The sequence below is a fragment of the Anguilla anguilla genome, chromosome 1 (genome assembly GCF_013347855.1).
Source record: "Anguilla anguilla isolate fAngAng1 chromosome 1, fAngAng1.pri, whole genome shotgun sequence".
NCBI lineage: Eukaryota > Metazoa > Chordata > Actinopteri > Anguilliformes > Anguillidae > Anguilla > Anguilla anguilla.
The window spans coordinates 11,939,529-11,966,229 of NC_049201.1; the positions used below are offsets into that span (position 1 = coordinate 11,939,529).

At 42.2% G+C, this 26,701-nt stretch overlaps 1 protein-coding gene across 1 annotated transcript; it reads left to right on the forward strand.

Annotated features, from left to right (window-relative positions):
• Nucleotides 1-500: 500 nt before the first annotated feature.
• On the forward strand, nt 501-22,662 carry ism2a (isthmin 2a). The gene is made up of 6 exons (XM_035402783.1): nt 501-1,493; nt 8,879-9,124; nt 12,051-12,342; nt 17,127-17,267; nt 17,922-17,990; nt 19,638-22,662. The coding sequence occupies exons 1-6, from the start codon at nt 1,359-1,361 to the stop codon at nt 20,153-20,155; spliced, it is 1,401 nt and encodes a 466-aa protein (XP_035258674.1). The 5' UTR covers nt 501-1,358; the 3' UTR covers nt 20,156-22,662.
• Nucleotides 22,663-26,701: the final 4,039 nt, after the last annotated feature.

A 26,701-nucleotide genomic window follows, 5' to 3' on the forward strand; every position in this document is an offset into this window, starting at 1 on the left:
TTATAGGCATATATTGTCTTGAAACTCACACGAATGCAAAGTTAAAACGCCCAGATTACCTCTCTCACTTTAAATACTTTCCCTCGGTTTTAAACACTTCCATGTCTCCAAATGTCTTTATATGCACAAATAGAGTAGCCTGACATTTTGAATTTAATAGCATAGGCCTATAAATTTGAATATGTAAGTATGAAGTGTTGCAACACAGCTGTAGTGCGAACAAAGGAATTGAATTAGTTACCGTTATTAATTTGCATTTCCCGGCACATAGCCTTCATTAACGATACATTAGGTAAAAGGAATTCACATTGCTGTGATTGTGCTGTAACCTTGAATAATATTAACGCGCTGTTTTGCTCTATTTGTTCCCCTCTCGTCGGCCTTATCATGTTATCCTTTCATTGTCCCCATTTTAAGGCCTCCCCTGAGTAATTCATTCATTTGGTCGCTCATTCATTCTTTCATTGTGCGTCTATCTGGGACCCTCCTCCGCAACGTCACACAGGGCTGGGGGCTGATGAGAGATGTTCTACACTTCACATGCAACCAGGAGATCTGAAAAAGGGGTAGATTGACGGGTTTATAACTGAAGGGCAATAAATAAAAGCTAGAAGGAAATTATTCGCTAAATCTGGAGAAGTTGTTTACAATTTGTTGTTCCACTTTACGCGCGAGAGATTAAACTCGTCACCAACTATTTTAACTCCATGTGCCTTTTAACTGGAAGATTAACCAACCATGAACTCCCACAAACGATCCGTAACTTCTTTGTAGAAGTTAGAGGCATAAAAGTGCGACGTGCACCGCTGAGGGCAAAAGGAGCGCGTGGGTAAAACGATATTCAAAACCAGTTCAGCAGAGGGAACGGAGGGGTGTTGAGATTCAAAATAAAGCGATACACACCACTGGAGAGACACATGAAGCCTTCATAATTTTAACGGGATTAACATATGGACATACCTCAAAGAGAAGCGGATAAACAAAAATGTTTTAAGTACCAGAGAAAAAGTTTGAAAGAACTTCGGAGCGGAGATGGAAAAGCGCAACGTGTAGTGGTATTAGAAACAAAACACTCTTGCAGGATTTCGAAAACGCTACATTTGTCGTTAGTCGGTCAAGAAATCACAAACATTTAAATATCCCCGTCGGTTTGTACATTTTGGATAAGAACCAAGAAAAACCTAAAGGTGGAGGACAACTCTGAAATCACAGCCTAAGAGTAGTGATCGGAGCTTGCTTTAAAAAACCATCACTGGGTGCTGAAGATCTCAAAGGACTGCTACAGACCCAAGCATCACATAGCACCGAACCATTAAGCCGCAAAAGCTATCAGCTGGTGGTTTTTATTTTGTAAAGAAATGCACAAAGTCAGAGGAAAAGATTTGTTGCTCGGGGTAGTCTTCTTGACACTTTTTCTGGTGCTGGTCAAGGGGTTTCCCACAAAAAAACACAAGAACAGCACCCCAAAGGTCAGAAGCGGCACATTTTTGGAGGTAAGCCAACTTTTGTCAAATTGCTTAAATGAGTAGCCTAGCGTGTTTGTGACTTCAACTTACGTTACAGTATTATTCTTTTTATTTCGAGTTCACCGAAACGATCTGAGATGTACTGATATATAGACATTGATCAACTGGATACGTTTTCATAGCCTGCACGTGTTTGGACTTTTTTCAGTGCATATATGAAATGTCCTCGTCTTCGTGCCCATTTTAACTGAAAGGAAGCAACGTCTGTGTATGCAATGTGATCATATAAAGCCATTTAATTAATCACATGGAATGTACTTTAACTTTAACGCTGTATGAAGTGGACTGAACTACTTTTTTCATAGCCTACAGTCCACAGTTTTCACCTTGGTGCTAAAACTGCATAACTATGTTAGCAGACATTCATGCATAGCTTTTTGAATTATTTGAGCATAACATGAAATCAAGATTGCATATTTTAACTCATTACTGAAGAGGCTCTACAGACAAATGACCAGGATTTTACTGGTGGACTATCAACAAGCATGGAATACTGAACGATAGTGCAGCAGCCTGTTGTCATCTCGTCAGTGAAGCCCATGTGAATGTTGAGCAAGTATGATTCTCTAAATCAACAATAACAGACAAAATAGGCATATCACTCATAGTTTTCTTTAAACTTATTTAGCGAACAGTCATTTCATTTTTTCATTCACTTGCAAAGTCACACTTCGTTGTCACAGCGTCGGTTTGGACTGCATAACGTTTGAAAAGGTTGATTTGCCTGTGTTGATTTGGTCTTACAGGGCCTAGGCGTTTAAATAAGCTCTACTCCCGCAATAATTACCCAAATGCTTACGGAAACAAACTCAAACTCAGTAAATTACATTGCATGTATGCATTCCTGTATTGCAATATGAAATAAATCTTTAGAAATCTATGGAAGAATCTTTAGATTTAACACTAAGTACCTTTAGAACCTTAATTGATGGTTAGATGTAATAATGCTTATATACTGTAAAGACCTGTTTAAACCCCCTTGTCGAGGGATTGCTCTCTTCTTGCTGGGCAGGAAAATTCGCAGTAATATGATATCCAGTTGTTAATCTAATTATTATCATGGCGTAAATGTGATTATTTATTCAGGCCATGGATGGAAATAGTCATGGAGAATATCCGCTCTAGGATAGGGAGGTGTGTTGCCTCAAAACACAATGAAGTTCCATAGCTTTTTGCTTTTGGCTGTTTCTGATGCACTTGATATCGTACATTTCCTGTGATGGAAATGTGATTATAAAATAGTTTGCATGTTTTCAGGCATTTTGACGTCTACAACTTGTGGCTTTTTAATATTATGTTGATTCTTTTGACACAAGTATGCAAACTATGGCTACTGCATCAGACAGATTCCAGAATTACTTTAAGAACTAAGAGCCTGTAATCTGTGGGCTGGGACAGCTATCGGGATGCATTAATGGTGCGGCATGAGAAGTCAGCTCACCCTTTGTAAGAGGCCAGACTCGGCAGTGGCTGAATGTGCTCAGAAGCACGTTCATTTTGTGATAAAAAGATGATGAATTGCAGCATTGGAGGAGGAGTAACATCCCATATCTCTCTTTCTCTTCGAGTCAAAATCAAAAGAGCTTTCCCCTCTCTCGGCGAAGGAGCATTACATCTATCTGTCATGTAGGACTGCTTTTTTCCCTTGACACGTCCAGCAGGCACGGGCATAAATAATCTGATGCAGTATAGGGGGAATAATTCAGTTAACTGGGAGAACATTCAGTGCAGGGTTCTTGCTCTACTGAAATGATTGGCTGCAGCAAGAGAAAAATAGTGTAAGGTTTCCTCACTTCTGTTTGTTTCCTGTTCCCTGCTGTGGAGTTCATATTATTCATGAGCATTGTCTGTGGCTTTGGGACAGTTGGTTTTGATATAATTAATTTATGCTTAGCCTTTATAGATTAAGGAAGTTGATGGCAAAGGCCATTTGAAATGGACAAAGTGCCATCTGGCAATGCATTGAGGATCAAGGGGGGTACACTAGGAGAACCTTTAAAAATGTGGCACTCCAGCCACAGGGTCTGTTACGCACTGCCTGAAACACACCCCCTTGCAGTGAAATACGTGATAGGTTTCGTTAACATAGCAGCTCAGGTTCACATGGGTAGAAAAAGGTCATTAAAACGAGATGTTTGTGGAAAGCAACATGAACCCCGCATTTTACACACAAACAGGCAGTGACTCCTCAATGGAATGTTCACAGTGATATTGGATGTGGTGCGGGGTGGGGGGGGTGGATGGGGGGGGGGGGGTGCGGCTAAGAAAGGAAAACAGCTCTGGTAATTGTAAAACTAAATAATCACGGACCGCTGATCTTTCTTAGAAGCTTGCGGATGCTGATGCCACATTTTGTGAGGGTGCCAAATTCTTCAATCCGTTCAGAAGTTCAAGTTGCTGGTCTTTATCACTGCGCTGGATAGCTGAAGGGTAGAGGGCTCTCAGATGTCCTGTGTTCTAATTGAGGTTAAGCTGAAACTGTATACCATAATCTGTCTATGAAAGTGTATTGTACGTGCCTGGAGACTGCAAGGCCAGTGCTGAATGTTGTACTGTGGTGCTTATGCTCTTGGTTTTAATGAAGAAATGCAAGATATTTCAGCAGAACCACGTGTGCTCAAGAACATGCATGCATCTCTCTCTCGCACACACACATTCACTCACACACACTCAAAACCAGCAACTTGAGTAAAGTGGCATGAAGTGCGCTTGGACGGGTTAAAAGTTTGGGCTTCTCATTGCAGTGCTTCACAATACAAATAACACTAAGCGCAGAGTGGGGCTGTAATAATACCCTCATAATGTCTCTATAAATAAATGCATTTGTTTAATCAGTTACAAAGTGTCAGGATGAATTTCCTCAAGGGAACAGAATAAGGGGCCACGTAGTACAAAATAAACATTGACACCCACAGTCTGTCTTTCCATTTGAGAGAAGCCAGGCCAGGCCAGTTGCAGTAAAATACATCCCCGTGTTCTTTTCTTGGGTTTCACTTCATGTACACTTAGGTGTACAACTGTATAACCGCCCAGTGTGGAATAAAGTAACCTGACATGGTAATAAATGCATGGCCGTAGGAGAAAATGGTGTTTCCTTTTTTCAGCAATCAAATTCATGTATTTTATTGAAAAATGAAAGGCAGTTTGGTTTTCTGCCGTAATGTATCCCATTTGCTTTCTGTCTCAGTTTGGGAAGGTAATAGTTTGTGAAAACACCAAAGAAATCTGTTTCCAAATATAGTGTAGGCATTAGTGTATTTGGGCAAGTCTTGCTTCTCACCAGTGAAACTCTCCCTGTACTAGTAAAAGGCTCTAAAATGTGGTTTGGCAAGTGGAACACAATCAGAATGGAGCGAGATATATCATTGTTTTTGGTTTAGAGCACACAGTGGTTCTTCGTTCTGTTTATTAAATGAACAGATTGGGTAAAACATGTTATGCTGATGGTATCTGGACTAGCCAAAAAAATTCTGATTGTTGCAGTGTGAAGTGGCAAAAGATAAAGAACTGTTTTCCATCAGAACAAGAAAGTGTTAAGTGTCAATGGATTTATGAGTGCCTGCCAGTTTGGCCAGTTTGAGCCCCACCAACCCCCCCCCCCCCCTTCAAAAAAGAAAACTGCCCACCCGTAATGGTTATTATGGCCATGGTCTCATTTTTCTGGTTTTCCTGGATGATCCATTTGCTATGGATCTACCATTTGCAGACACCAAGAAAGGTCTGTACAAAATTCCATTCTTAATCACACAAATAGAATGGAAGCACTACCATTTCAAATGAGAAATTTAGGCTATATGGACTGAATGCTTGTGGAACTGTCTGTGTCAGCCTTCTCAAGGTACAATGGATGGATGTGCGGCCATGGTGACATACAGGACAACAGCCCAGAGAAGTTAACCGATAGGGTGGGGCGAAGCAGAATTGTGAATAATAAGCTAACGAGGTGCAAATTATCAGAAGCCAAAAATGCAAACGTATGCAGAGCAGTCAACTTACTGGTACATCACGGCCAGCAAGCTTGGGGTTGGCCTTACTCCGAAGCATTTTCCATCTTTGGTGACCACAGTGGATAGTCCCTCGTATGTACAGTAAGTCAGGTGACATTTTATGTTAGCATTAATTGAATTGACGCTGTCAGTTTGAAAGGCGTGCGTGAAATGGGCCCTTCGGTTGTCAGCTGACAGCCGTGGTTTTGCACTGTGGTGACTGTGCATATTTATGGCTCTGCGATGGAGGAAATTAGAGACTGGTTTGCCAGACGTACAGTCGTGCTGCTGTGAGCGCTTGCGTAACAGGCACAGCCAGAGATGCTTGAGCTTTTTTGACTTTCAGAGCAGTTGGGGAAATCCGTCCCGTTAGGCCTTTCACTTTTCCTAGTTTTATTCTATATTCCGCTTGTGTTGGGTGATTTGCAAATATCGGCCGCGTGGATGAAAGGTTCTCGTTTCTGTTTGCTGGTTTGTTTGTATTGTCCATTCCTGCGCTTGTGGTTTTTTTTTTTCTTCCTCATTTCATGGGGTGATCAAAGGGGCTGCATTTTTTGCGGCAGTTTATTGTTCTTCTGCAGTGACTTGGAAAGGGCTCTGTGCGAACCCCGGGCCTTTGATATGGCGTTATGCATAAGTCAGGCCCCGAGAGTCGCTTCGTACCTGTTTCAGCGGCTGCACGCTCCCCGTGACTTAACGGAGCCTGTCATGTATGGAATAACCAATGCTGCTTGTGCCTTTATCATTCGTCCTGCTGCTCAGCTTTCTGGGGCCAACGTAAGGCAGTGTGTCTCATTTCGATGTTTTGTTTACCAGTTGATGGTTTCTATGAAACGCTCTCTGCTTTAGTTATGTTTGTGTGAAACTGAAAATTTGTGTTGGACATCATTTTTTGTGCTTGTGCGTGTGTGTGTGTGTTTTTGCTTGATGTTGAAACATAATGGCACGCTGCGATGGGGTTATGTGAGCGAGCAGATGCTGGGGGGGACATATGTTTTGCGTGTGCGCGGGATGCAGCCTGAGAGCGGAGCTAAGGCAGGCTACACACGATCAGCGCGGGGGCCTTTGATCAGGGCGCCCCGCTCCGCCGGGGGGCGGATGGGGGTCGGTCAGGGATCCAGATGTGCGGAGAAGAGAGGCACTGGAGATGTCAAAACATTTGCCCGCGACGGGCCGGGCCTCCCGGCTCCTGGAGCGGCCTCTGCTCGTCCGTGCTCCCGGGGGGGGGCAGCAAAAGGACAGACGCTCCGTTTGCATTCCCCAGGGGAGCAGCGAGCTGTTGGGACGCTGTCCTCTTGAACTCTGTGTGTGTGTGTGTGTGTGTGTGTGTGTGTGTGTGTATGCGTGCGTATGTGTGTGTGCGTGCTCGTTCCCTCCCGGGCCCCGGTGATTTATGCCCAGAGACGGCTATCTTTGATGCCGAGCGGGTCACATGGACAGCCTGACGGCAGGCTCGTCCGTCCCTTTGAAGTGCTTCGGTAGTCAGGATTAAAGTGGCCGTGGTAGGACTCGGTTGTCTGGTCCTAATTGCAGGTAAAATCAGCTTTGTGCTCCCATCGTTGCCCCTTCCCAGTTTCCCCTACAGGCCAGGCTGCAGGTACAAAGCCAGGCCTAGGGATAAAAGGCTTGGAGGGGTAATGATGTCCTGTAAAAGACACACATTAGCTATTTTAAGGGCTGGGATGCCTCAGAGCTACTGACCTAAACTGCCATGTCTCATATGTAAGCAAAAACAAATACGAGCATTGTATACAGGTATAAACATTGGTATAGACTCGTTAAGCAGATCTGTACCCATGGGATTTGTTTTTCAGTATATGTGTAGGTGTACTGTTGCTCCTAAAATGCAGCGCTCAGATGGTCTAAAGCTAATCCCACTTTTCTCCAGTCCATTCCCAGGGCACTGAATGGAACTCAGATTATGTGGAAATAGTGAATCACAGAAACCGGATCTGAACTCACTTACACATCCTGGCAGTGACTGAGATCAATGAATCTATTTCTTAATCTTGGAATTTTGGCAGCTGGACTCCCCTTCATGAATGTTGTCATTATATTATAGTAAACAGAATGAATAAACGCTTGGATTTTTCTGTTGTCTTGCGCAATGACCAGCATTCAAGTACTGATCCGATTACTCCATAGGTGATATTGCAATAATTGAATAATCAAGCAATTGCCTATTTTGACTCATCCCTATCAGACATTTCCTTGTTTATGGTATATTAAAAAGGATGGGAACCAGGGTCCTTTTCATCTTGCTGTCATTATGTCATATGGTAAATTAGAAGGGGATAAGGCTATGTTTTTAAAGTGGTGTTGTGGATTCAGGACAATGGAAGAACAGTTTTCTCCCAGACTTTGGGTCTCCAGATTAAAGTGAACCAGATGAAGCAGATGCATATCCCAGAATGTGTAATGATTTACCTGCGTGTGCCATCCTGGGTCAGCCTCCAGGGTTCCCATCCGTTTAGCTCGGCATTAGTCCTAACGTCAACCATCTGTTCACCCGCTCTGGGCTGTCCGTCTCATTTCAACAGAGCAGAGTCGTGCAGTAAAGGCACAGGCTGCTTTTGCACCGTGATTTCTTTTTTTTTCTTCTTACTGCTCAAACTGTTTTCGTTATTTTAAGTGCCACCACATTGTTGGCACTCCTGGCACCCGCCCAGCTCTAAAGCACTGTCGCATGTTGGCCATTTCGCTGCTGATGGCGTTGGGCTTCGCTCAGATCTGAATGGTTGGGAAAAGGTGCGTTGCCGCTGCGTAATGCTGGGAGTTGAGACCAGGGCTGGAAAACGGCTTCTGTGTCTGTGGGCCGTGGCAGGACGGCAGGTTGGCTCTGTTGGCGCTGTGGCATTGTGCCGTAGTGGGTCCAACTTCCTACCCGTCTGTTTTGTGGTCTTGTGGCACAACAGATTAAAACCTACTGTAGAATTTCAGTGGCCTTAGGCCCCACCCCCCATCTCATTAAAATGGGGAAATCTGGCAGGCACTCCATTTGTCAGTACCTTCATGTGAGCCTCCTGTAAAAGAAATGGACCAATTACTTAAAATGATCTGAGTAATCTGGGGAATGATTGGGATGTGTGGTGTCTTTCACTTTACAAAACCGTTCAAAGTCTTACCTGTGCTGTTGCTTTCTATCTTGAGTTATTCTTTAATTAGTGGCCTGAATTATGTTACATCATATTGAGAAGTCTGAAATGTAGATGATTTCTGAGTTCCATCAGGAAGTGCAAAACGTCCACTTTCATAAATGGCCAGTGTACGTCCTCTCATTTGTTTGATAAATTTTGAAGTTCACCTCGCATTGTGGCAAAATATGCAAACCAGCACAGTCCAGTCTTTCTTCTGCTTCGTGTTCAGAAGGCGAAACCTCAAGCGGCTTCCAGTGATGGTCTTCAAGAGCTGGAGGCCCTGCTGGAGCACAACCAGGTGAAGAGCGTCCCATCATCGCCCCGGCGGCATAAGAGGCGGTGGTCCCAGCGCCGCTCGGACGGGGTCCTGCCCAAACCAGAACCGGAGGAGGAGGCCGAGCCCTTCGTCCTGGACCTGAAGAACTTCCCTGACCTCGCAAATGCAGATCTCAGCTCCCAGAACCCAAACATTCAGGTAGGATGAGGAAATGGATATGCACACAAAGGCCTCTGATGATTGGCTTTAGAAACTGATGTTAAATGAGTGGATATTCTACTGTGTTGCCAAGCAAGCATATTTGTTTGCTCATATCATATTTCACTGTTAGCTTTGGCTTCCCAAAGCATTGGCATTTTGACTACACGCTGTCATGCTAATGGACCTACATTGTTTACGGTTAAAGCACTTGGTGGAGCAACTTCTACCTCCTATATGGATTTTTATAAGAATCATTTTCCCATTAGATATTGTGATGCATAGTTTCTGCCTCGTGAAAGCCGTGCACAACGTTTGGAAAATAACTACCCTGTGGGGTTTTAAATTGAAGTCATTTATGACTGTTTCATACATTCTTTCAGCCTCACATAACACAAATAAATTTGTTATTGCACAGTGGAGAGGTTTGGTAAATGGTGTCTGATGATTAAAATAATAATGGATAATGGCAGGAAACATGGATTGTCTTAAACAGCACCTGGAGCTAACCAGCACAAGATGGCTCACATATAAACCAGAAGCTGATGAATGGTTAATTTCCTAGGTAGATTATAATAACAGAGCTTGTGTGTGCGTGAGTGCGTGTAGTGTACCAGTTGGTCTTTGTGGCGATCAGAGTGATTTTCACTTGCTTTGAATTACTGTAGTGGGACCTGGAAAGATGATCCCATTTCTGTTCATTATACATCCGTGCTTCTGAAATCATTATGGTGGATAAAAACGCCTTCATTGGGCTTCTGTTTTTCTTGCATATGATGAACTTGCTCGCGTATTGTTTCCCACTGTCATAGTGCAGTTGGCTGAGGGGATACCGCAGGGGAGAGCCTCTGTTTTCTCATTGGGTCTCTGTGCTTGGTCACAGCTGTTTTCAGTCAGCAAGGCCTCTTAAATTACTCCACGCTGGACCTTTACAGTCATGCAGTCCATTTCAGCCACGATGCCAAAACATCTGCATCACGGTACAAAAAAAAAGAAAAGGACAAGGAAAACTCAAAGGTGAAAGGCCACCATATTATTTTAACAAGGGCGAAAACTGCAGTTTTTAATGTTCTTAACACAGATCCCGGTCTTAGTGTAATTTTTAAGCTGAATAAAGAAATAGCCTTTTGTTTTTAGTGCAAGCATGAGGTTTATGTGTGGGTGGATTTAAAAGGAAATTAAGTCAGGCTACAGGGGAAACATCTTAAGAAAATGTAGGCATATAAAATTGAAAAGAGCTATAGTTCTTACTAGGAGAATATTTCCATTTTCAGGGAACAGGCCATTTTGTATATGAACTACACAAAGCCATTTGGTTTTACGAGTCTTTCTTGGTTTTGGTTATTAATGACCTCCACTGCTGCAGTGGTCCTCTTAACTCATCATATCAGTAGTAATTCATAGGTTCTAACCTGTGAAGGATCAGAACATTGCGAACTGGATGTAATTCTGCAGTCTGGCTCAGGAGGAGTATCTTCTTCCCGTGTCAACGTGATGTTAATGGAGGCATATCACTTAGATTCAGATCCAGGATGAGTCATAAGACTCATAGGCTGATGGGTGTAGATGTGTGTAATAAGCCTTCCCATTTATAGCCAGGAAGCACTTGAGAAATTTAGATTAAATGTGTAGGCCTTCATGTAAAATGCTTGGTGTCATCTTATTTTCAGGAAATGAGTCACAGTGCTTCAGTGTTGAAAGTACAGTTGAGGCAACAAATGTACACCATGCTGTATATTTTTTTACCAGCTTCTTCCTTCTTAAATCAATGGTTGCGAAATTCATTCCGGAGCAATTTATTGAACTCCTGAAGCTTGGAAAGGGCGTACATGCAGCAATGTCACATAATCAGAGTCAACAGGTCAATAGTGATCATTTTATGGACACTGCCATTCCATCCACAGCAGATCAAAGAAGCAGGCTTCGCACAGGGAATGCAGTGTCCCGAGTTTTGTTTGTAGCTGAGACGCAGAGAATTTTATCCAAACTCTTGTACCCGATGTGGGACAAATATAGTTGTGTAATCCCTAACTTTAGATTCCGTCTCTTCTTTGTAAACAGTTGCAGCAGCCATCAGATTGTTATGCTGTCAATGAAATAAACAAGAAGCTTTTTGTTTCTGTCTGTGGAATGGACGGCAAGACCGGTGCTATCTGTCGTAGGTCCCACTTCGGCTGGAGACGGCGTGTCTGTTCATGCTGCTCGCAAACCGGTTAGCAGGGAAAATATCTGGAAGGCTCACATGAGGGACTGCAGCATCTGTGCTGGTGTCTTCGGGTGTATCACGAAATCTTGCGGCTTTAGATAGTGAATCTAACTGGCACCAGCCTCCGTGAGATATGGGCATGAGATGTGATTCTACTAAAGGACCAGTGTTTACTTGCCAACAGTTTGTTTGCTTATTTTGGAGTTCCAGTATATTGGTTTTCATGCATTAGCTGGTTATATAGAAATAACTAAAGGTCAACACACGCCTATGTTATTTATTTTAACACAGCAGGGTATTCATGAGCCCATCAACGCTGTGGCCAATGACAATTCTGTTTTTAAAAAAAATCTTTCTGATGAACGATACCAGTGTTAAAATCTTACATTGCTGTCCCAGTGTTCATCTCCGTGTATTTATGGTAGAAAAGCACAGGTGTGTGTCCCCTAACTGTCTTCACGCTCCCAAGTTTTCCACCCCATTTACATTCACCACTGATAAATTCATTATTACTTCTGTTTATATTTGAATTTTGGAGGCCGACTTTTACAATCAGATTGGTATTAGGAAAAAGTTATTTATTTTGCCTTGCAAACAGATGAAGGCTATTGGACCAAGGTCTCATTGGTGTCCATTTTGGTCCCCTTGGTGTCCATGTCCATTTGATATTTCCTCCTACCTCATAATGCTGAAATAACAAGTGTACTTCCTGTCATCCAGGTGACCATTGAGGTCGTGGACAACCCTCAGACAGAGATCGAGATGGACTTGGCCAAGGAGGGCCGGAACGACTGGTCCCTGTCCTCTGTGGACTGGCTGGGCAACAAGAAGCTGTTCTGGCCCCTGTTCTGGGAGTACCCTGACTCGAGCGAGGACGGGACGGGCCGGATGAGCCTGGAGGAGGCGGAGGACTACACGCTGGAGTACGACAGCGAGGAGTCCGTCCTGAGCGGCGTGGGCGGGGACTGGGAAGGCCGATGGAACAAGGGATGGGACTCCAAGGACACCTACGGTGAGCACGTGGCCGGCTACATCTACCCTGCACGGTCATGAGCCTGCACACATGAGCAAAACCTTAAACGGCACGGGCTTACAGGGAACCAGAGGCGCCATCTGCCTGGTCGCAAGGGGCCCGGAACTAAGTGCTGCACGGCCTGCCGATGGTTAGAATGGAGTCGGCGGGCCCGGGTTCTGTTTGTTGACATAATCATTAAAGCCATTTAAACCTGCGGCTTGCTGAGGTGTACCTGTGGGTGTGTTTATATTCCGATCAGAGTTCAGAGCGCAGCGCACGGCAAGTTATTCGGAACGTTTTTTTGTTGAAACAATTTCCTCCTTGGTTTTAAAACAGCAGCGCGGGCCTTGAAAACCCTCTGTTCTCTGACATGATTTATGCTTTACGGTTTCACACAAGGCCTGCAAGATAAACATGTTGTTCCCGCGGCAGCCCGCATGGATTTTCTTTTGATTTCTATCAGTTGTTAACAAAAAGGAGGGAAACTGACTTAATGTGTCTAGTAAGGTATACAATAGCCCCTACATTCCCAATTTAAGAGGTGCATTTTTTAAAATGTGTTTTTTTAACCTAAGATCCAGAATTCCTTGTCTCTGTGTGACATTTGAAAAATATCTGCTGCAGACTATTGGTGCGTCATGCACTTTATCATGAAAGCGCGTAGACGATGCTGGTAGAGTGGAGACGCAGCCCGGAGCATGTTCCCTGGCTGTTTTAGTTGATGGAGGAGACGCTCATTAACGAAACTTTCTTATCTTTTAAAGAAAGGGGGCATAAATCATTGTGATACATTATTTTTAGAGAATGAAGGTCTTTAATCTGTTCTATTATGTTTTGTTCTCGCTGATCACATTCAGTGTAGGTAAACTTCACTGCATCAAGTGAAAGCCTTTTTCCATGAATTTCCACAGAAACTCATACTTTTTCTCAGGTGACTTCAGGTACAGGTGTGCCCATCCAGCATCCTAATGCCCAACATGACTAACCCGGACATCAAACAAGTGCAAGTTATTGGTTTAGACTCCATGTAACAACCCATCATTTCAGGGCCTCACTGAAATGATGACAAAACAGGAAGTGACATCACACAAAGTAAATTAATCCCGTGGGGATATTTTAGAGGCACCTCTGTTCACCTTTACTCAACCCCATGTGCAAGCTGTTAATGCAATGGGAAGGAATAATTCTTGTTTTTTAAACAAAATGTGGGAACTGAGGTTAAATTGTGCTACTGCTCATGTACATAAAAATATACACATGTACAGGGTGTTTGGATCCATTCATTAAACAGCCACACTTCCAATTAATTGTAGTTACTTTGGCATAAACGGTATCACACATAATTAGAATGTTTGCTAAATTAATGTAATATAAAGTAATGGACCAAGTCCCCTGAACTGTCCGAATTGTGGAGCCACCTCAAAATGATCTTAGCATCCGATGTGGGGGCATGGACTTCAGTTGCAGCAGTTCACCCGAAAGGGTTCTGCTAAATTATTAATAGCCGAGGGAAACAACTGACCATTGTTGTCCTCCCGGAATGTTTGAGTAATTTCTGTATGGCCTCTGCTCTGGGCTCAGCCCCTGCCGAAGCCTGGCATTCTCTGGCACTCCGAACTCTCCCAAAGTCCCCCTGAAAACACTGACCGAAGACTAAAGGAAGTGAGGGAGAGAGCAAGGGTGAGTGGGGGAGTGATGGCGTTGAGATAGTGAGAGAGAGCGAGTGAAAGAGAGAGAGTGGGTTACATGGAGAGAAAGGGAGTAGGGGGTGAATGAGACTTGGCCATCCCCGGGTTGGTGACTGAGCGTGGGCACTCGACCGTCAGCGCATTGTCTGCGCCCTCTTTGAAGTTGACACTGGTCCTCGGAAGAGCGGCCTTTTGAAGATCCGTCCGAATGGCTCGCTAATAGCAGCGTGAGGCCGGGCCCACTGGATAAACAACTAATATTTGTGTTCAATTAGACCGCAGATTAGGGCCGCGGGCCTGACTGGGGATGACAGTTGGAGCTTCGGCTATTCTTTTCATCCCGAGCCGCAGACCCTGGCTGCCCTCTGCACTGCGCGGCACGGTCTTTTGAGCCCGTTCAGGAATTCCAGGCCTTTTTAGGCCTGTGCATAAAATTATGCCTCTTTTTTTTTCTCTCTTTTGCTTTTGGTGGGAAAAGGGCATTGTGCCTTCTGGCTGCATGGTTGTATCAAACTGCAGACTACATTAAATTGGGTTCTAAGCCAGACTATCCGGTCCTCATAGTTTAGCGGGCTGTGGGCTGGCTGTGCACTCATTAGAGGCATTCATGCACAACGCTAACATTAGCATAATTTTGTATGTATCACGGAATCATGATGCAAAAGTTGGACATTATTGCATTATCGCATGTATCACTTTATTTGCAGCAACCTGTATAACATGCCACATACGTTTTGGGTATCTACACCCTGTTGCACTCATTATTATGAAAATGTTTAGTGTGATTTACAATAATTTTTCCTTTATAGTTACCACGTTGTGTCAGAGCGTCTTAAGCCTTCACAATGGTTCCATATTGAAACTGGTTTCGTGGATATCAACTCCTATCTTATGCAGACGATTGCATCAGCTGCCATTGATGCTATTCACACAGATCTGTTCTAGCACCAGCCAGAAATAGGAAGACGATTATAGTTTGCCAGCAGTGATGTAAACTTATGCTTTCTCGTGAGAAACTTGGACACTAAATTTTACCAGTTTCCCTCACCTTGATGTGGGTTTCGGATCCAAAAATAGCAATAGCAATGTGTGTGTGTGCGTGTGCGTGTGTGAGTGTGCGAGTACATACATACATATGCATGTAAAATGATGTATATATACAAATGAAATGATACACATGTGAACAATGGCAATATCAAACTGGACTCATATTGAGTGCTAGTGCTATGGCTACTGCTGAAGAGCTATTCAAATAGCTCAGTTTTCTGTGAGTGTGTAGATTTTTCCTATAGAAGCAGAATAGGAAGTCTCAGAATTGGAAAGAATATAAAAGAAGACAAAACCAGGCTGGGCACAAGAGGCCGATGAAATGTACAGAGCTGTGTTGAGAGCACAAGGGCTTATTTAATCCTTCTACAAATACCTAGTGCTACAAACGGTGGAGTCCTGATAGGTGGATAAGAGAAATAGCTGGATAGCTTAATGGAAGCAGTGCATGACTGTTTATCCTGGAGTTATGTTAAGCGCTTAACACTCATATAGGGCTGGATCAGTGCTCTGTATGAAGCATCTTAGAGTTCTAATATTGTCCTGAGGTAGTGACATATATGGCAGATTTCAAATTGTGTGTCAGATATGACTTCTGTTTGTCTGTTCAAGAGCTCTCGTATGTGTGTCAGGTTAAAGCACAGTATACTCTAGTGTGAATTTATAGAAATGCTAGGTCTCCTCTTCCTCATTTGTTACAACTTGCCATAGACCTCCAAAATCCATTCCTCTTGCCTATGGTCTGAATGATTTATTCAGTTAACTGCGTTTTAATGTGTTAATTTGTAAGATTTATAATTGCTGTGTAACCTCCTGAGCGTTCTTATCTTCAAAGATGAAGTAATTAAAATATATTGGATTCTTGGTGCATGAGGCGGTTGGAGGTGTAGCTTATCTACAAGGTCTCATAAAATGTGACCTCCTTGGACTTAACCCATTCCTCTCTGTTTTATTCTCTAAATATATCTGCTGGAATATATTTAATGACTTTGTTGGAAGTCATCCTAACAAAGTCATTATCTTGAGTTTTGAATTTGAGTTGAATAAATACTTCACATTGAAGAGCTGTATGGCTTTTATACTGGAATGGAGTGCACTTTGCATGGCTGGATTGGTCTTGGACTTGATTCATAATGGGAATGGTCCAGCTCTTCCCTCATTAGCAGTATCGGAACCTGTGCTGCAGCAGAATGCCCAACTTTCTGTGGTTTTTCAGAACCGTTTTTAGAGCAGTGCATTTTTCCGAAACAAGTCATGCGGTTGTGCATTCCAGAATAGAGGTACAAGCATAGGACATGTCATCAACACCTCGCACCGTTGTTTCCCTTGGCGAGCGAGCATCGGAGCTCCATCATCACCAGTCTGTAGCTCTCCGTGAACAACGCTGTGGCAGCACGGCCAAAATGCATTAACTGCAAGCGAAGTGGCTGATGGCGACATTTACACCGTGCTTCTCTTCTCCCCCCCCCCCCCCCCCCCCACTGAACTATTTGTATTGGCCGACTTCACCTGCTGAAACGAGTAAAAATTGCCATTGATGTATTTATTGCTACGAAAACGGGGCCTGCAGGTTGGGCCTACATCCTGTTCATTAGTGAGCTTATATTGTACCCAGAAATAATATGTAATATTCATTTAGTCATGCATCATTAAGCCTTGAGTTGAAACAAAGTTGAGAGGAGTACTTAATAGGATAGTTTCTCTGCTAGAATGGAGTTTTATAGGTCCAAAAATCAGCAGGTACAGGAATAAATAAGTAATGTTTCATTTTTAATACAACCTTGATATGATGGCCTCCACTATTTGCTAACCTTCAGCAGTCGTTTAAAGTTATTTTTTCTTTTCTCTCTTTTTTTACAGCTTGTTAAAATATATATGCAGACCTGACAAAAGGCGTACACTCGAGCTCTAATTTGCGACCGCGGTTTTATTGCATTACACACCCACCAGCTGGGGGAGGAATTTGCCTGGCTTAGATGAAAGATAAGGAGGAGTCGCCCAATTAAAGCACGGTTTGATTTTATGCTGCATTGCTTTCTCCCGCAGAATACGAGGAGGAGGAGGAGTGGAGCGCCTGGTCGCCCTGCAGCGTCACATGTGGCCATGGCAACCAAAAGAGGATCCGGTCCTGTGGCTATGCCTGCACGGCGACGGAGTCCAGGACCTGCGACCTCGAGCGATGCCCAGGTAGTGTTTCTGCCCCCATCTTGTACCCACCCGCATTCTCCACTAAAATGGCGGTGCCATCGCTGCTCACGAGCCAGCTTCTCCACTACAAGCATAGCTCCCCTCTCCGAAGCAAGCGGATTCGTTCAGTGGAAGTATTCGAGGGCCATTTCTGATGGTTTTTTTCTGCCACATGCAACATCTGCAAGGTGGAAATGAGGGATGAAAGGTGTTTGAACAGGTCTGCAGTGAAGTCATGCCTTTCAGTTGCTACCATAGGTCATTTCAGCCCTGGAGCTAAATAAATATGATGCTTATCGGTGTGTTTAAGAAACTGCCATCGTACTCCAGCATTCACATAATGTGCCTTTGAGGACTATGAGCATTTCCAGTGCTCCAGGCCCTCGCAGATGGCTCAATGAAAGCTTTTACAGTACCTCTCTCTCCTGGGAGAGAGCCAGCCCCATGGACAGCAGCCCCAGTCATTTCCATGCTCTTTATAAGCAGGCAAGGTTTCAAGCACAGATACAGCCCCCACTCACAACCATAACCCCCTGCCATTTGAGCATTTTTTATGAGATTGGAGGCCCATTGCACACAGAGCCTCACCTAACCTGAGATCAGGGTCCTGATGAACTCTCACCTGTGTGCTTGTTTCTTTCCCTGGCCCTTTAGATGACCTGAACGCTGTGACGGACCTCATGCCCTACGAGACAGAAAATGGCACGGAGCCTTTTGATGCAGGTCAGTGGATCAGCCATTTTTTAAGAGAAGCTCCTCTATCCCACTAGGGATGGCTTTGAGGAGCACACATACATCAAGCGCATAGGCTGCTAGCATCTAGGATCTCACATTCATTTGTCCTCAAACACAAGGGACTAAAGTGACTTTCGGACAATGTATCTAAATTAAAATAAATCCAATAAACAGTGTATTGCAGTTTTTACCTGTAAGTATGATTTGAAAGAACGAGTATTTCCTTTGTTGCTCTGTGATGAGGAATTAAACAAATGCTAACCGCAGTTGGAGTAGAAAATACTCCTTTGTGAGGAATCCTGCCATGCTTTTTAAGAAGCCATTAGCATGCCACCAGATGCTGCTTCCGCAGCTGTTCTTACAGGAGTCACAAGAGACGTTAATAAGCTGTTTGTAAATTCATTTTTCTTTCACAACTAGTCTGTGTTCCATTTCCTATCCAGCCATTCACTTTGCAGTTTTGGAGTGGGGAAGGTGTTTAAGCCACTCTCTTTTGGGGTGTCCAGAGACTCTATGGCCTTTTGCCCTTTCAAATCAGTAACACCTGGTTGTATGACATCATATGAATAAATGTTGATAAGCATCAGATATGAAAATAAAATTTTTATGCATCGCATATTTAAACGATGGAGTCATGCCAAGCCTAAGTAAATGACGTGATGTGCCTAAGTAAATGTAATAAAAGCATGTTTAAAATGTGGAGTAATAGCATGTGGATCACATCAGCGCTGAGTAATTCAGAATCTGTGATTCAGCTGCGAAAGGTCCACCTTGACGCACATTTCCCCTGTAGGTTAAATAGCCTGTTCCTTTTGGGGAGGGTGCGGGAGGGGGGTGGGGGTTCTTCTGGGGCTGCAATCATAGAAAAACACTTGGAGTCCGGCTCAAATAAAAAATCTCCACATTCGTGATTTTAGGTATTGCTCCTTTGAGAGCATTACAGAAACTGTGAAATGCCATCTGTTCTTCCAGAAAATATTTTATTTGCTTTCTTCATTTCTTTCTTATTGCCCTCCCACTTGTCTCAGCTAAATTTGAAAGTGATAGCTCTCTCCACTCCACAATAATAATAATGTTGTACAAAAACATAACAAGATAAAGTGTGATAATCTTTTTTCTATAATTCACTATGGAACATAAATGTTTATAATGAGCGTCTTCCAGAGTAACTGCAGCCTTGAACATAGACTCTTTATCCAGGGTAATTTAAAGCGAAGATTTTTAGTTTTGTTTGATATACCCATATTTCAGCTGGTAGCTGGAGACTAGGAGCTTTGAACATGGCTATGGTAATTTAGAGGTCCTTTAGTTGCATGAAAGTTAATGACTTTTTTTAGTCCAAAGATAAAGTATTAAGCCTGGATCATTTTGTTCATTCTGTGAAAAGATATGGCATTGAGATTGAATGATCATGGATGTCTATGCAAAGTTTCCTCAGTTTTTTTATTAAATTAATAAATACTCTTTGATTCTGTCAACTATGTGAAACTATGTAAAATTAGTGGCGATTCACCTAAATGTCAGAATCGTGAGTGAAACATTTTTCCAGAATGTATATTCCATTACCATAGATTGTTTTTTGTTTTTTTGTTTGTCCATTTAAACCAATTTGTTTGGATTCCAATGTTTCCACAGACGTTGACAGCTGTGAAAAATGGCTCAGCTGCAAGAACGACTTCCTCGAGAAGTACCTCCACCAGGTCCTGACGGAGCTCCCCAGCTGCCCTTGCAGCTACCCCTCGGAGGTGGTCTACAGCGCCGTCAACATCTACGACGAGAAGCTGAAGAAGACGTACCGGTGGCGCGACGCCAGCGGGCCCAAGGAGCGGCTGGACATCTACAAGCCCTCGGCCAAGTTCTGCGTGCGCTCCATGCTCTCCTTCGACAGCACCACCCTGGCGGCCCAGCACTGCTGCTACAACGACCACATGAAGCTGATCACCCGAGGCAAGGGCGCCGGAGCGCCCAACCTCATCAGCACCGAGTTCTCTCCCGAGCTCCACTACAAGGTGGACGTCCTGCCCTGGATTCTGTGCAAGGGGGACTGGAGCCGCTTCCACGCCGTCCGGCCACCCAACAACGGCCTGCAGTGCGTGGAGAACCCCGCGGAGGACGTCTACCTGAACGAGCTGGAGGAGGCCAGGGAGTACTGAGTCAGTCCCTGGAAAGGGGAAACCAAAATCTCCCTCCGTCCAGTGTCCTGTCATCCAAAACTATGAAACGTATCTCGGCACCAAACGTGGCCATTTCAACCATTTTAACTCACTGTGGAATGCTCAAACACGTCTGTACACATGAGTATCGCATCTTACTGGCGCGTTGTGTTGGTGACCGAGAGGTGTGGTGGCAACAAAGGCTTTTTTTTTCCTTGAAAGAAGTGACCTACTGCAAGCCAACCTCCACTAATTTTTTGAGGAAACTAAAGGTGTTGCAGGTAACTGCAGACATTTTATAGATACTAGGCTGGTAATTTATTGCTCGAACATTCTTGGGATTGGGACAGTGGTTGGGATGACTTTAACACTGATGTACAACAAAACAGAAATAACACTGGCTTAAAAACTTTGGGAAATGCCTAAAGCAACAGACTTTGATGCAAGAGGCACTGCTTCCCATCCAAATGTTCACTTCACAGAATCATATGTGCTGCTACAAAGAAAAGAGACTTGGAGTGGTTGTGGGTGGTGCGTCTCCATCTTCTGGAATGTGGGCGCTGTATTTATTTGATCGTATGGGCCATTTTGTTTTTCAAGACTCAAGATGTTTTACGAAAAGAATTCCGGACATGCTGCTAAAAATGCAATGAATTCAAATTTAATTTAATTCTGTTCTCCCATATATAATGCTTCTTGGATTGGCTTATGTCTGGTATGTAAGATCAAGCCAGATAGATCAAACACAGGCCAGATTGACCCAATTCTGCTTTTCTTGGATGGTTTAATTTTGGCCAGGCAATATTTCTCCAATTTCAATTTGGCCCTTATGTCTAATCTTGTATTTTATAGGCTAGATTTCAGACCATAGCTGAAACTTTCATGTAGGAAAAAAAAGATATAAAATGAGAAAATGGGAAATCAGACTAAATGTGTGCAGGTTTTACATGTTTAGGATCTTAGATCTACACTCGTTTGTGGCAAGAGAAGATCTAGTGAGTCAGAACAGAAAGGTATATCCAGAATTATTGCTATTTGAGGTGAAGCAGCACTGGGACATAATTATATCATCTGAAAAGGTAGTGAATTAAGTATTTTGAAGTAGTCTGATAGATTGTCTGGGCCTACTGGCACCAAGTTAAAGCTATGTTTCCAGTGGGATTTCTCTATGCTATCTAAGCTATAATTGAGTCCCCTTAGGATTTTTTTTTCTTTTAACAAGGTCTGCCTTTGTGCTAAATGCAGTCCACACACTTGGGAGGGGGTGGGGGAGTTGCGCTTTTCTCTTAAGGTGGGAGGTGACACTGGAAGTAAAAGGATGGCTTTGTAAACATGGGAGCACTTTGAACATTAGTGCTCATCTCCGAATCACAATCAAAGGCTTGCGATTGTGTAGAATGTTGTTTTAAGGCCCAAATCCTCCCTTTCACAGATTGTGTTTTTTGGTGAGCTGTGTTATTGAGACATGTTGACGCGGAACACCATGATTTGAGCTTGAAAGGACCGTGTTGACAGAAGCCTGTCCCTTCCAAGAATAACAGATAAGCTTTGGTGTCATTTCACAAGTTAGGGGCTTTCTCCCTGCTGGTGTGCTTTTCTGTGATATGGATCAGGCAATATCTAAAGACACACAGACATATAGCCTACTATCTGCCAAATGCACTGCTTCCGAGATCCTGTTTAGATTTGCAATGGTCAGCAAGGGATGTTGAGATCATGGGAGCTCCAATCACAAATAGCTGTTGCAACGATTCAAATTGTGCAGCCATAGTTGGAAAAATCGAACACAGCTGAAAAATTGAAATCGAACTCCAGTGACTGTACCATATTCCTTCTGCATATGCATTTGACATTATTGAACTTTAATGAAACACAGTTACCTCTGTCACACAGGTTCGATTGGTGTTATTTAGTTATGCTAATTTGTTCAATATATTCAGGGACTGTTTTGTCGTAATTATGTCAAGTACGTGGCTAAAGGAAACCATAGCATGCTGGCTAATGTCTGGCTAACCCATATACCTCTCTGTTGTGCAGTCTTCTCTTAAGATTTTTAGATATTTTATGTTTTATTCAATTCTGGTATTTGGTACTGGTAATTCTGAGGACACCAGTGAATTCCTGATATAATCCAGCTAGTCCTGGCCAGTAATTCTGAGGTATCCGTTTGCATTAACTTAGTTGTCTTCTGAATTGCTTATGAATTGACTGCAAAAGCTGGTGTTACCATCATTGTGTTTTAATGAAATGAAGTTTAACTTGGGATCCTAACTCTAGAAACAGTGCTCACATAAGGAGTATGTATGCAGAACTAGTAATGTGCACAAACGTCTATCAGCAGTAAGCAGTGCTTTAAAACCATAGTATTTGTACTACTCTTGAGTGTATTACGGGAATGCATCTGACTAAATTCATCATTGTATTATTTCAAGCTTGACGTAAATATGAGTATGGATTATTTCTGGTGCTTTTAAGACTTAAATAAAAAAGTTTATTCTGTCTGGTAACATCTTATCCCAGCTGATGCACTTTTTCATAAATGGTAACCGGTATCAGGACTCTCTTCCATCAGATTTGTTTGAATGTATTTTCATATCAGCTCACTAAAGGCATGAAAGACTTGAATATGATTTAGTACGCATCAGCTGTGAAGATGTTACTGAATTCTGTGCACTGTACGCGCACGTTTGGTGTGTGTGTGTGTGTGTGTGCGCGTGTGCGCGTGTGTGCGTGTGTGCGTGTGTGTGATGTCTCAGACTATTACTGACCGCACAACACCTGTGAACTTTTCTTCATCCTCCTAATAAGCTTCATTTTTTCAGGTGCATTTGGCCGAGAGGCAGGGGTTCAGGGGCAGAGGGTCAGTTGCAGTCAAATGACACTGTGGAGCAAGACTCAGAACAGCTCTGAGTGAGAGAGCACACTGTTCCCTGAGCAGGGCAGAGGGGTGGAGGAGGGAGGGGGGGTGGGGAGGGCAAGCTTTCGCATAACCGTTTTCACTGATGTTTACTTTGGCCGGTGCTCTTGAAAAGCGATTGTTTCAAAACCATTTCCCTGCTTTCCGTGTCACCAGAGAGGTCCGATACAGCCGCTTTCAAGGTTAGCCAGCATTGGTGATCCTCAGAACCGCACAGGGCAGAATTGGAAAGATTTTGGGGGGGTTTGAGTTGATCATCTGTATGATATAATTTCACTTGTTTTTCTTTTCACCGGCGGCAGAGACGTACCCCTAAACGGCAGGGTTTGCATAGCTATGGTCCGTGATTATGTTTTTTTTTTTTTTATCTAAAAAGTTATTATTTTGTATGCAGATTATAAGTATGCATTCCAGTGCGATTTTACCACATAGTCACATTCAGGTTTCATGTAGGCCTAATCCTGTGCTAAATTTCTAAAAAAGTAATCTTGGGACAGAATAGCCTGCTTTTTATTGCAGTACGAAACTGGGGAATAATTATCTAAGAATTCAAGAATGCAGGACTGACAAAGTAAATGGCAGTATAAAAGCATAGGATTATATGAAACAGTCCTGCTGGATTATTTTTTTTAATGTTCCTTATATATTCATTTATTCTTCCAAATCACATATGCTTTGTTGCTATCATTGGAAAAGATGTGGTTTGTCAGCTGTGTACACTTGGATTAAAATTGAAAGTTTACGTCACAAACCTTTTATCAGGAATAATATTGTAAATGTATGCGAAATTGTATCACATTTTGAAAATAACATTTTTGAGAGGCACTTTATTTAAATATATATGAAAGGTTTTATATATATATATATATAATACACATGAAATCTTAAATTAATACACATACATATACTTCATTGTACCAACATTTTGTAATTTTGATTTTGTGTTACTGATGTAAAGGGATAACTTGCTAAAAAAATGCTGCATTTTCTTTGTTTAAAGGATTGTGTATGATATGTAAGTATTGTTTAGCATGATGTTTTGTGCTTTTTTAAAAAGAAAAATTGGTATTAGATATATTCTTGTACAGTATTTATTGTCCATGGATTAATAATTGCTTAAGCTTTGAAAAGAAATATTCAAATGGTTCTATGATACTGAAGGTGCACTATTGAATCTGAATAACACATCCTAAATGGGATCTCTGTTATGTGAAAAGGGAAATCCATTTGCATTACATTACACCACTTCAATAAACATATTTTCACTTACATCATTCTTGTCTGCAAGTTATAAATGTGCTGTGACAAATATAATAAATATAATGTTTTCCACAGTCATGTTGACTCTTTGTTTTCATTGATTTATAATATTTAATAACAGTAGAGTCACCAGTGATCTTTCGAAGTAAACCCAGTAAATCCTTGTATAAATAGTGGATTTATTTATATTGAGTTTGATCTCTACTCTAATGCAGTATTAGAGCTGTGTGCTATACAGTGACATTTGTGTTCTGTGAGAGAATTTCTGTATGTTTACTGTTGTTCCTTGAGCCTTATTTTAGACACTATTCTGTTGAATACTGTATAAAATAATTCTATTAATATAGTACTATTTGTATTCCATAATTTTTTAATGTATTCGTGACCCATTATAAAATATGTATGTGAATAATGAGACTGCCCTAGTGTGTATACAGGTAGGTGCTCAACACTCAGCTTACCAATACAGTAAAATAACTCCACGCCTGTTAAATAAGCATAATAAAGAATATCATTTTGATATGGCAACAAAAACGTGCAATGTTTACAGTGCATTCATATGGATTGATTGATCAATCATGGTTGAAAGTACATTTTTTGCTACAGTCACTTGGCCGTCAACCCACCATGACCTGTCCTCATCCACATTAAGACTGAATCATTCCGTCTTTCAAACACAAGCCCAAAAAGGCTTTTTCCAGCTGTCTGATTAGAAGCAGGTCTCTACCTGGTCAATAAAACATCTGAATGGGTGGCAGCCAATATGTTGAATCAGCCATAGCGTTGCTGTGTCTTAACCAGGACCATGCAGGAATTGCTGACTGATCTTTGCACATTTAAATCCCTTTGTAGATGTGTAGTGGCCTGTTCTCAATTATGAGTGGAACACTTTGTTTAGTTTTATCTTTTCAAGATAACCACATTATATCTTTTTCAAATGGGCAAATAAAGAAGCCAGACCAACGGATTTGACCTTTAAAGTGATTTAGGACAGACAATCATTCAGCACGAGTTTGTGACAAATGGGAATGGATTTTACTTCATATCGAATCAACAGTAGGACAACTGGTATACTGTTCTTGCGAAGTGTCTAACCATATACTTATAAACCCAGCTCTATGTTAAAGGGTCTTTTCTCAAGGTTAAAGGTTTGCATGATGGAAATGTCAGAATGAAAAAAATTGGCTGTGTAACATGAATCAGGGAGACAGTGCTTACGGGTCTTGCTAAAGCATATCATAAAATAGTTATCTGACTATGTCACAGCCATCTGGCTCTCCAATGAACTAATTGTCTGCACACTAAGCATTGCTTGAATGCCTTGACCAGGCTGCAGCGGGAATGCTATCCAAGTCTGATGTTGTTTTGGTGAGGTCAGAGGAAAACTCCAGGGTGGGTAAAACCCTCTTTGGAGCCCTGTACATTTCCTCAATGAGTAAGAAGTATCTCCCTGACTGGAAGAGTGCTCTACTCTCGTCTTGATTTCACACTCTTGCTAAAATTTTTCTTCACAAGAGTTTCACACCTCAAACCCATCATTTTGATAACGGATAGTTGCTGCAACATTAATAAGTAGCATTTAAAAAATAATAAATAAACAAATAAATAAATAATGTCACCTGCATAACGTTTTTGAGATTATGGAAACTAAAACTCTGGAAGTTGGTGCAACATATATAGTATAGTATTTTTGTTGTTTAGGTGTTTAAGAGCAATTGAGACCATGCACATTTCTCATTTGTTTTCTGACAGACCATGTTTTTATTAAGAAATATCAGCACTTACAGTTCTCTTTGAAGTTTGTGCAACCTTAAAACATCTCCTATTGTAACACTGTTTTCGTACCAATGGAAATAACAAGCAGAAATTACGTTCACTGAAAGTTAAAAGAAGTTATTTATTACACATTGAGTTTTATGGCTCCCATGCTGAATGCAAACCATGCTTCTCAAAGGTGAATCTGAAGGGTCATACAAAGATAACTGTACCTGTATCTCTGTGTGTTTTCACTGAAAACATGGCATTCTGAAAACAGCTGGAGTGAAGGGGGAAGAGTTTGCTTTGTTTCCTGGGTAGAGAAGAAACAAAAATAAATGGTGGAAAAAAGGTTACACAACAGCAGTTAACATTTATGTTGCGGTAGAGAAAAAAATGGTTCCAACATGCTTAATTTTACTTACGCACATATACTTTGCTGATTAATTTATTAGGAATAACCTTTGAAAAGTGGTTGAGTAGTCCATGTTTCCATGTTTTGTGAAAAATATATTTCATATATTTCAGTTCTCCAGTTAAAAACCATTTTTTCTACATTCAGAGATGTCATCCTTTTTTGTGAGGAAAAAAAAATGGGCTCAGGTTATCTCCCA